Source organism: Hordeum vulgare, chromosome 4H (assembly GCF_904849725.1).
Source record: "Hordeum vulgare subsp. vulgare chromosome 4H, MorexV3_pseudomolecules_assembly, whole genome shotgun sequence".
NCBI lineage: Eukaryota > Viridiplantae > Streptophyta > Magnoliopsida > Poales > Poaceae > Hordeum > Hordeum vulgare.
In genome coordinates, this window is record NC_058521.1 from 417,293,998 (window position 1) to 417,306,173 (window position 12,176).

The window sequence follows — 12,176 nt, forward strand, 5'->3', positions numbered from 1 at the left end:
CACTATCACCGTTGAAACGCATCAATTCATTCAGAGGATATGGCCAATCGGGAAATATAGGCAAAGACACTTTTCCACTACGGCAACAGGCATTACACACAGACAAATCATATCGGTTGGTTCCACTGTCTTTACAACATTCATGATACCAAAACAGAGCACCACATTTGCCACATACATATTCTAGACCTCTATAATATGAACGTTTACGATAATTTCTTTTAGGAAGTCAATAGTATCTTTAGAAAAAGGAGGCCCTGAACAGCGGACTACAACCAAGAAGAAAACAAATCAGGCATTACATAGAAGCAAACAATTCAGGCATTACATAAACAAACAGGAGAAAGTGAAAACCGGAAAAATGTTCAACAACTAAATAAGCCTGAACAAACCTTCAGTTTTGCCAGAGTAATAATTAGCTACATTTTTGCGCTTGCGCCTGTTAACAGTGGCCTCGGCACGGGTAACAATCGGCAAAGGGAGAACTACAATATAGCAACCAAAAAGTAACAAAAGAGTAATTATCAGCTATAGAGGAGGTATGATATAGTAAAAAAAACTATCACTTGAACGAAATGAAGAAAGCAGGAGTGGAATGAAATGAAAATGCATAATACCTAAAGGAGTAAACTGATTTGAAAAATTAGTATGACACCCAGATACGTAAGTCAAAGCATAGGTTGACGTGTTCAGAACTCGTCGCCGATGAATAGGCATTGCAGGTGTTTCCAATGGGACAGGAGTGTGGCCCTGATAATCAACCAACCGAAAAGAAAATAAAGAGTCTGCGTGTGAAACAGCAGTAGCTGCAGGTAGGTAGCCTATCAAAAATTAGCAAGAAAATAAGAAGAAGACAATAATAAATAAGAAAGAAAAACAGAGTGGATCACCATCCGAAGAAACAACAGGTCGCTTTCCCTCACGTATCCCTTGACGATGTCGCTGCAGAAAAGATGGTCCTGCAATAAGAACACCAGGAATAAAATAAATAAATAAGAGAACATAAGCAATACAATGTAATAAGAAGGGGAGAATGAAGAGACGTACAGAAACCTGCATCAAAGGGAGCAGATATCTAATAAACAGGAAGATGACGGGCTCCTCCGAACGGAACATGAGATGGTCTAGGTGATAGCGCATACGCTGGTCGACCAATATAAGGTTGTCTTCCACGGAAGGCATATTCGTTCGCTGTATTTAATCCCCTAAGACTAAAAAATCAAGTCAGCAGTAGCTAGTAGTAAATAGAGCAAAGAAAGTAAATAGAAGAAAGGAAGAGATCACTGAAAAGCATCAGTATAACAGGCGGACCTTCCACGGTCACGGGTGGAGCCCTGAGAACGACCATGCCGGCCACCATATTCGTTCGCTGTATTTAATCCCCTAAGACTAAAAAATCAAGTCAGCAGTAGCTAGTAGTAAATAGAGAAAAGAAAGTAAATAGAAGAAAGGAAGAGATCACTGAAAAGCATCAGTATAACAGGCAGACCTTCCACGGCCACGGGTGGAGCCCTGAGAACGATGCCGGCCACCACGGGTAGAGCCTTGAGAACGACCATGCCGATCGCCATGGATGGTGTTGTAGGAGAGACCGGCCATAACGACAGAACAAATGAAAGGAAATAGGAGAAAAGATAGACGGAAACCCCAAAACACCATCCTATATATTTACTGTTAAGAACTACCAAGATGAGCTAAGTGTACTCCAGGGATACAGACGTGGGGCATAACCAGGACACCACGTGGAGGAGGGAACAAAGTCAAAACATGAGGGGGCATTTACCACGTCCACAATTGTATACATACAGTTGACCATGGTAAAAAAAGTTCAAAAAAATCAAAGAAAAGCAAATACTAGCCGGTTTAGTATTGTTACTTATTATGAGGGACTCAATTGCCATCATCATCTACAAGTATTTCCTTGACACGACACGAAAGAATTTTTCACGGGCTTGTGCTCCATGGCTGGGTCGCCGTACAAAACGGGGTCAGCAACGGCGCCTGTGAGCCGCAGCGCGAAGCCTTCAACACACTCACCGTCCTTGAAGCGGAGGTCCTCGAACTCTGGTGGAGAACTTGCGCCCTGACCTCGCGGGCGCACTCATTCCCCATGCGGAGTGTCTTGATGGTCTTCCAGGCAGTCTTCGCCGAGTCCTTTGCCACAGAGACCCGGAGCATCTCCGATGGCACCCTCATGAGGATGATCTGTAGTGCACGCCGATCGTCTCGTTCATCGGCGGCGCCGTCGGTCACTGCAGACCGGACGGCCGCGACTTGCAGCTTGACCTGCATCAACAACGCCCACTCCATATAATTTGTGTGGGTGAGGACCGTTGTGGAGGAAGAGGTCTTTATCTCCCACACTACTCGCTCGACGATGCGCATCTCGCCATTGCCGTTGCCCGTGAGGCGCGCAAGGGGCGCTCCGGATGATGGTGACAACGCTGCTACCACCTTCTTCTTTCCGACTCATCGCCCGACATGTGCGTCGCGGATCAAACACCGACGCCCACCGGAGAATGGATCGAACACCAAGCTCTCATGCCAATTGTCGTTGTTGATTTGCCGGTCGAGAGAAGTTTTACGAGCTGAGGAAAAAACGAACGAGGGAGATAAGCAAGTTTTGGGCTGCCACTAATCGTGCAAAGTTTATAATTTTCTCCTTTTCCCTTATTCTTGGTACAACCGAAAGAATAGCTAAAAACCACGCCTAACCCATCGTGATCCGGATTGATCACGCCATCCCACGACCTCCTTCACACACACATAACACACTGACCGGGTTCAAAAAAATATCAAAGGCAAAACGGGATCGTGTCATGAGCGTCCCTGCTACGATGCATGCTGCATGTGGACATCACATCAGTGTATACGTACAAAACTGAAAAAGTAAAAATGACCATAATGGCCGACGGAGAGCTTATTCTTTTTTTTTATGTGACGAAGAGCTTATTCAAACAAAATGGTCTATGGTTCGGTCGGTTGGGCATTATGTTCCAGTCCGACGTGATGTGGACCGTCCAATTTGCTTGGACGTGTGGCAACGAGCCGCGGCTCGGGGAGCTCCTACATGCCGCTCACTTCGGTAGGCAGCCCTGCGCCACAATGGGTGGCGCGCTGACTGGGCCGACCCAGTTTTGTTTTTTTTTGTTACTTTTTTCCTTCTCTGTTTACTTTTTTTTGTTTGTTTTTCCTTTTTTTTTATTTGACGAAAGAACATTTTTCGAATTTGAAAACACTTTTCAAAAATCCTGAATAAATTTGGAAGCGTAAAAGATAAATTAAAGCACCAACATTTGTTAAATCTTGAGAACAAAATTTTGAAAGGAGAACAAATTTGAAAAGCGCTGAACAAATTTGAAAGCGCGAACAAAATATTTAAACACGAACATTTTTTGAATTTTGATAACAAAATCTGAAACTGAGTACAATTTTAAAAAAGTGAACAAATTTGGAAGCGCGAACAATTTTTTAAAGCATGAACTTTTTTTTGAATCTTGAGAACAAAAATTTGAAATAATAACAATTTTGAAACACTGAACAAATTTGAAAGTGCGAACAATTTTTTACAGCAATAACATTTTTTGCATTTTGAGAACAAATTTTGAAACCGAAAACAATTTAAAAAAACATGACCAAATTTGGAAGCACGGACAATTTTTTAAATACACGAACATTTTTTGAATCTCGAGAACAATTTTTTGAAAAGTAGAACAATTTTATTAAAAAAACAAACAAATTTGAAAGAGTGAACAATTATTTACAGAACAAAGATTTTTTGAATTTTGAGAACAAATTTGAAACCGAGGACCACTTTAAAAAACTTGACCGAATTTGCAAGCGCAAACTAATTTTTTAATACACAAAGTTTTTGAAAAACATAAACAATTTCTTAGTCTATAAACAAATTTGAAAACAGGAGCATTTTACAAACATAGAACATATTTTTGTAAGAAATAACATTTTTTGAATTTTGTGAACAATTTTTGAAATTTGAACATTTTTTGAACTTATGTACACTTTTTAAAACAGGAACATGTTTTGAATTTATGTACATGTTTTGAAACAGCAAATGTTTTTTAGAAAATGAAGAATATTTTTTAAACTTCCCGAACATTTTCAAATCATGAATAATTTTATAATTTCCAAAAAACATTGAACAATTTTTGAATTTGTGAACAAATTTTCAAAAAAGAGAAACAAATTTCGTAAAACAGGAACATTTTTTTTATAAAAATATGAAAATAATACCATTTTTTCAGATCTATGAACAATTTATGAAAAAAGATTTTTTTAAATCATGCAGATTTTTAATACGAGAACAATTTTTGAAAAACAAACATTTTTTAAAAGATGAACACATTGGAAGCAGGAACATTTTTTGAAGCACGAACATTTAAATATAAACTGTGAATGCGAGAATATTTTTTGAAATTTAAAACAAAATTATAAAATGTCAAACTGAAAAATTGGAAAAGAAAAAGGAACAACCGTGAAGAAAAAAGTTAAAAGGGAAAACATATTTTTTCCCGAAAAAGGAACATTTCCTAAAAATGTTGAACTTTTCTGAAAATGTCGGACATTTTTCTAAAGTCCTGAACATTTTTTGAAGCTAGGAATGTTTTTGAAAATGGCAAATATTTGAAATTAAGAACATTTTTTATAAAATCAAGAACATTTTCTGAATTTCAATTTTTTAAAAAAACATGAACTTAGGTTAAAAAGTAACCATAGAAAAAAAACTGAAGCAGAAAAACGAACAAATAAAAAAATGGAGAAATGGAAACAGAAAAAAGGACAAATACAATGAAGCAGAAATCGGAATTGCGGAGGGAGATGGGCTGGGCCAGTTTGTCGCGCCCTGTGCGTTTGCTCGACTATTTGACGCAGTGTGCGTCAAATAAGGTTTTCCCGCAGCTCGGACTGCGCTCTCGGCGTAAATGACCAATTCTGGACGTGGGCTCCGGCCCAAGTTGTCTTAGCCCAGCAGTAAACTTTTTTATTTGTACGATTTCGCTACTGGGCTGGGACATTTTTACGATTGCACTGGGTGTAGCCCAGTCTGGCAGCCTGGCCCAGAAACCCAATCATCTCCTATCCTCAAATCCCACGGCCACCGGATAACACAGCCACGCCTCCCCTCCCCTCCCCTCCCCTCTGCCTGTTCCTCATTGGAAGTACCGAGCGAGCAGAGGCAGAAGAGGATGGCGTCCTTGGTCCAGCACGTCGCAGGGCTCGCGTGCCCACCGCTCTCCGGCGCGTCGCGCCGCCCCGGGGCGCCGATGCGGCCGTCCGCGCTGGTCTGCGGGACGTACGTGCTGAGCAAGGATGAGAAGGAGCGGGAGCGGATGCGCACGCTGTTCGACGAGGCCTCCGAGCGCTGCCGCACTGCGCCCATGGAGGGCATCACCTTCTCGCCCGAGGACCTCGAATCCGCCGTCGAGACCACCGACATCGACACTGACATTGGCTCACTCGTAATCCACCCCTCCCTTGTTCCTGCTCGCTCGTTTCATGTGGAACACATAGCAATGGCTGCTCAACTGCAATATCGTCAGTAGGGGATTGGGATAGCAGGTCGCGTGTATTGCTTATAGATTTCCGTTTAATTGGCTTTATATCGCTCGTAAGTTTATTTAGCAATGAAGACGTGTCATATTTCTTACTGCTTGCGGGTTTTAGATTTTCATTTTGTACTAACTTTGACTGCCCTATGTTCCTAATGTTCCTGTAAAATGTTAGTCCCGTAGGTTCGAATAGAATGTTCAAGTGAACTAGAATGGGTTTGCCGTATTAGTTTCCCATTTCCTCTTCTTTTTTCTTTTTTGAGGGGCGAGTGGTACTATGTTATCTAGGAACGACGGCACCGTTACTGTTTGTTCAATGCTTTCTGAAGGAAAGTACTCCCTCCGTCCCAAAATAACTGTCTCAACTTTGTATTAGCTCTAATACAAAGTTGTATTAAGGTTAAGACATTTATTTTGAGACGAAGGAAGTAATAAATCTAGATTCTTACATCAAATGGAAATACAATTGAAATTCCTGAGTTGTGGGACCTTAGATCAACTTAAAAAATTAGCCAATTCGGTTAATTCTGAGCTGACACAATACTTTCAGCAAGGAGCTGTTTGGTTACCTGCAAGCTTTTCATGTTTTCTGGAGCCTGGCCCAGTGGAGCCTGTTTGATCGTATGCAGCCTTTGGGCCACGTTCTGCATGTCGTTTGGTCGCCCACATTTACCCCAGTCCGCATCCTTCCCATTAGTGTAAATTGCAATAGACCGAGCTTGCATCTGGAGAAACGGCCGATCTGAGCGTTCTTGGCGGGCCTGGCCGAGGGGTGCTTTTAGTTTCGTGCGGGCCAGTTTTTCCGTGCGAGTCAGGCAGCCAAACAGCTTGGACTTAGCCTGCTAGAGCCTTGTTGGGCTTGACGCAGGTCACCAAACACGTCATGACTGACTGATTGCTGCGTGTTTTTCTAAATTAGGTCCCCTCCAATTAGGTATGTGATATTGAATTAAGAAGATCCAGCTAAAAGCAAAATGTTGTTGTGTGACACGTGCACATGGACACAAAATGGAGTTGTCATAGCTGCTGGATATTTTTTTCTCGAACGAGCCCGGAAGCATGTCTTTGAAGTAAACACGTGCTAGATAAGCACAAACGACTAGTTGAATATGAGCATTGTACCCACCAATGGCAAAGGGAGGTATAGCTGCTGAATTTGCAGCTCTCCATTACTATTTTTGCTTTGGTACCAACAATTCTATTATTATCTCCTTTTTTACATGTGTTACTTCTTTGTTATTTGTGCAACATGCTACTTTTTGGGCATGCTGAGACTGATAGTATAAGATTTCTTAATTAGCTTCACAAAATTTGTATTACACTGTTCCTAACATCTAAAAAATATTTTGCATGCTTGTGATGACTACAGATTAAAGGGACAGTATTCATGACCACTTCAAATGGTGCATTTATTGACATTCAATCAAAGGCTACTGCTTTCTTGCCTATAGATGAGGCATGCCTTCTTGATATTGACCATATAGAGGAGGCAGGCATCCGGCCGGGTTTAGTGGAGCAGTTCATGATAATTGATGAGAACCCAAATGATGAAACTTTGATTCTGAGCTTACAATCAATTCAGCAAGACCTTGCCTGGGAAAGGTGCAGGCAGCTTCAGGCAGAGGATGTTGTTATCACGGGTAAAGTGAGTACAATACTTGCAGAAGGTCCTATATCCATGCTATAACCATTGTTCCCTAATCCTTGAATAATTTTCTCCTATAGAAATTATTATGAACTAAATATTCAGTAAGCATTGCCTCTTCCGGCCCCTTGTTTGTGTTGATTAAATCAGATTTTGCCTTTTTGTATGTCCCCCGGCAACAGCAGCCATTGTTCTTTAGAAAATGAATGTCAGCTCAGTGGGTCTTTATGGTGTAGATTCACTTTGTATATGACCTCGGTTAATGATCCCTATGTTCATGCTGCTGTCAACTTGGGATGTTTTTCGTATCATGTAGTTATAATGTGTTCACTGGATTATAATGATTTTGCTAGTTCGTTCATTTGTGACTGCTAATGAATTTATGAGGTTTGGACCAGTCATTTTATGATAGCATGGCAATGGATAGCTTTTGTCAATAGCTTTCCTGATTCCTGTCGTTGTTTCTGCAAGTTCATTGACTTGGAGAAGCCCTATGATAAGATCATTGTTCAAGAAATCGGTAACTGTTAGCTGCTCGGTCGGCTTGGGAGTAGTGATTAATAGGTGAATCGGCCTATTAACTGGATTAATCGGTCGACCATTAATCGGTAGATTAGACAGAAACTTGCCAACTTATATCTAATTTTTTTATGTATCATTCATAATTCTATGCACCTAGCTATGTAATATACCAAAATATTCTATTGTAGGCATATAAAAAGTAGATACTAGGTAAATTAATAATCGTTATACATCTAAATATATAAAATCTCAAAATTCAAAATGACCAATTAAACATTTAAACTTATCCATATACTTGCTAGCATACATCACATAATATACTACAGATAACAGCCAAAACCAACAGTTCATCCAGCCATCTACCAAATTGTAATTCATAATCTACTAATATATGAATGTTGGATTCTCATGTAAGCTATGGGGGGAAGATGGTAGTACCTTGCCTGCTGGTGACGCCATTGAGGAAGAGACTGGGGAGCATCCCATGGGAGAGGATGGGGAGTGCCCAAGGGGGGTGGGGTCGATGCAAGCGACCAGAATGGCAGAGCAACTAGATCTTCCGGGTGTTGTGTGGAGACTGGCACCGGTGAGAACACGACTAGCCACCAGCCAGGTTAGGAGGGGATGAAAGGAGCATGAGGAAGCACGAGGAGGGCCAAACCCTAGGTATTTAGTAGAAAGAGGGGGGTGGGAGGCATTATGTGCCAAAATTTTGGGATTCGTTTACCCACCAGTTAATAGGCCAGTAGTGATTAATCGGTTTGGCAACTAATTAATCGGTATGACAACTCATTAATCGGTCTAACTGGCCAATTAATCGGCATGGCAAGTTAACATGATGAATAGGTGTTATTCGATTTGGTCACCCTAAGAGTAGCGATTAACTGGCAAGTTAACTGGTTAATCGGACGAATTCTTGAACAGTGGATAAGATACCATGGAATGTCATGTGGTGGGCCTTGGAGAAGCGCAAAAGTCCTAGCAAAGTACATTGCCCTCATAAAGGACATGTACGATAATGTTGTGACAAATGTTTGAACAAGTGATGGCGACACTGATGACTTCCCGATTAAAATAGGACTGCACCAGGGGTCAGCCTTGAGCCCTTATCTTTTTGCCTTGGTGATGGATGAGGTCATAAGGGGTATACAAGGAGATATCCCATGGTGTATGCTTTTTGTGGATGATGTCGTGCTAGTCGATGATAGTTGGGCAGGGTCAATAGGAAGTTAGAGCTATGGAGACAAACCTTGGAATCGAAAGGTTTTAGACTTAGTAGAACTAAAACCGAGTACGTGAGATGCGGTTTCAGTACTACCAGGCACGGGGGAGGGGGAGGAGGTTAGTCTTGATGGGTAGGTGGTGCCTCAGAAGGACACCTTTCGATATTTGTGGTTTATGCTACAGAAGAATGGGGATATCGATGAAGATGTGAACCATCGAATCAAAGTCAAATGGTTAAAGTGGCGCCAAGCTTCTGGTATTCTCCGTGACAAGAGAGTGCCACAAAGCTAAAAGACAAGTTCTATAGGACGGCGGTTCGACCCGCAATGTTGTATGGAGCTGAGTGTTGGCCGACTAAAAGGCGACATGTGCAGCAGTTAGGTGCGACGGAGATGCGCATGTTGAGATGGATGTGTGGCCACACAAGGAACGACCGAGTCCGGAATAATGATATACGAGATAGAGTTGGGGTAGCACCGATTGAAAAGAAGCTTGTCCAACATCGTTTGAGATGGTTTGAGCATGTTCAGTGCAGGCCTCCAGAAACTCCGGTGCATAGCGGACAGCTAAAGTGTGCTGATTATGTAAAAAGAGGTTGGTGCAGACCGAACTTGACATGAGAGGAGTCCGTGAAGAGAGATCTGAAGGACCGGACTATCACCAAAGAACTAGCCATGGATAGGGGTGCGTGGAAGCTTGCTATTCATGTGCCAGAACCATGAGTTGGTCACGAGATCTGATGAGTTTCACCTCTAGCCTACCCCAACTTGTTTGGGATTATAGACTTTTTTGTTGTTGTTTCTGCAAGTTCCGCTATCCTTGTCTTGCCCACATGTCTTTATGTTTTTACTTTGTATGTACGTCTCATGCCCCTGTAGATACTGTGGTACTGTTTCTAGTTTTTTGGGGTGAATTTGCAACACTGATTTAGTTTAGGCAGCTTTATTCGTGTGCTTAGTTTGCAATGTTGCCCTGCAGGTAATTGGTGGTAACAAAGGAGGTGTGGTGGCTCTCGTGGAGGGCCTTAAGGCATTTGTTCCATTTTCACAAGTGTCATCGGTTGGTTCACAGTCTTATTGCATAACTTTGTTGTGTCATATGGTTTTGTTGCATGCATGAGCTAGCTGTCTTTTACCAATTTGATCCTGATATACTATAGTTGAGTTTTGAGTTGCTCCATCCTTAGACTAGCTGCTCATTATTTCACTAACTGTTGCTTGACCTTGATCAGAAAACAACTGCTGAAGAGTTGCTTGACAAAGAGCTACCTCTGAAGTTTGTGGAGGTCGATGAGGAGCAAGGTAGGCTTGTCCTCAGTAATCGCAAGGCAATGGCCGACAGCCAAGCCCAGCTTGGTATTGGTTCAGTTGTTTTGGGAACTGTTGAAAGCCTAAAACCTTATGGTGCCTTCATCGATATCGGTGGAATCAATGGACTTCTGCATGTCAGCCAAATTAGTCATGACCGTGTTGCAGATATCTCGACAGTTCTTCAACCAGGGGATACTCTCAAGGTAATGACGTCATCTTACTTGTAAATTATGTCAATTTGGTGTTTCTATAGCTAAGGCTGGAGGATTTCTTTGTTATTAGGTTATGATTCTAAGCCATGATCGTGAAAGGGGCCGGGTTAGCCTTTCTACAAAGAAGCTGGAGCCAACGCCTGGTGACATGATTCGTAACCCGAAGCTGGTTTTTGAGAAGGTAAGTAATGGGGGCAATACCTTTTCACCGGAATATGTTGTAACAGACAAACTGACATACTGGTTTACTATGCCCAAATTAGGCTGATGAGATGGCGCAGATATTCAGGCAGAGAATAGCTCAAGCAGAGGCAATGGCTCGTGCCGACATGTTAAGATTCCAGCCAGAGGTACAGCTATAACCATTATGTGACAACTCTGCACCGTCAAGATGCGGTTTACGCAACTTTTTTCTTCATAGACCAGAGTAACATATGACTGAATCCTGTGTCACCCCTTCACAGAGTGGATTGTCTCTCAGCTCAGAGGGCATCTTAGGGCCATTGTCATCAGACACACCAGAGGATGAAGGGCAATCCACGGACGAATAGGTGCAATAGGAAGAATGCATCTGATTCCAAAGATTCCCGGTAGTTCATCTGTTTGTGAATGCACGATGAAGACATTACCATATCATATTCAGATAATTCCCCGTCGTCAACTTGCGCTTGTATCATTGTGTATGAAGCATAAGGTGCTGAAAAACGGCCGAAAAGATATTCAAGTTGTATCCCTTTTGTAAAGCCATCAATCCATTTCGTGCAGAAAAGGGTGTGCATGTACAGTCAGTCACCCTAAAAGGGCTGGCTTAAGCGCACATTGGCCACAACCCCATTAACAGCACATTGTCTTCCTCTTCCTATATGTGTGTCCATAAAAGAGCGTTGTTGCTGCTGCTGCTTGGCCAAAAGACAAGAAAGAAGAGAGGGAAGCATATCCACTTTTGTAACTTCGGAGGTTGACAAATGAAGATGGATAAACCTCTTTTATGTTAAGCATCAAGTGTTGCCTGCCTGGAGCCACGGGAATAGCTATTGAAATGCATCTTAAAACCGTCTGCTTGCGTGTGTGTGCGTCCCCCTTTCCCATTCTGTTCAAACATGTCAAGCTGCCAAACCTCACAGGTTTAACTGATAGCTCCCTCCACTATTTTTCACATGCAAAACTTGAAATGCTTTTTTTCTTCTCCCTACAGCTAGCTAGGATTATGCAAGCCGTCAACTCTGCTCGGTAGTTTTCTTCAGAACGCCTTCACATTTGCTGCCGGTTCATATCGGGTTGGAATAACCGGGATCGCGCTGCTCAATCACGCCTACTGATTGCTGAACCATCTAATTAAGCGTCTGTAGGATGAGCCGAGGATGGAGCTCCGCTACCAAACTTAGTTCCCTAGTGTCAGTCCCTTTCCCCAGTGTCAGTGTGCATGCATCTTTCTGAAACCCGTGTACCCACTGCAAGATGCAAGTTAACCCAGTTTTTTCAGTAGGATCAGTTAAGTGCTTTCCCCCCGGCATGCATGGTATCTTCCAGGTGGACCAACTGTTCATGCACATTGGCCGATCGCCCGCTGCCGGTGCGGGTGCGGGTGCGTCGTCGATCGGTCTCCGCCTCCGCCGTGAGTGGAGATTGGAATTTTCACCCTTGGCGTGCAACTTGCAGCAGCAGCACACACGCAGGAAGTCGACGACGACGCAGA

At 42.6% G+C, this 12,176-nt stretch overlaps 1 protein-coding gene across 1 annotated transcript; it reads left to right on the forward strand.

The window, feature by feature from the left end:
- The first annotated feature begins 5,127 nt into the window (after positions 1 to 5,127).
- Positions 5,128 to 11,318, forward strand: LOC123448789 (30S ribosomal protein S1, chloroplastic). The gene is made up of 7 exons (XM_045125797.1): positions 5,128 to 5,477; positions 6,937 to 7,212; positions 9,937 to 10,017; positions 10,190 to 10,471; positions 10,551 to 10,661; positions 10,744 to 10,830; positions 10,945 to 11,318. The coding sequence occupies exons 1-7, from the start codon at positions 5,205 to 5,207 to the stop codon at positions 11,029 to 11,031; spliced, it is 1,197 nt and encodes a 398-aa protein (XP_044981732.1). The 5' UTR covers positions 5,128 to 5,204; the 3' UTR covers positions 11,032 to 11,318.
- The last annotated feature ends 858 nt before the right edge of the window (positions 11,319 to 12,176 follow it).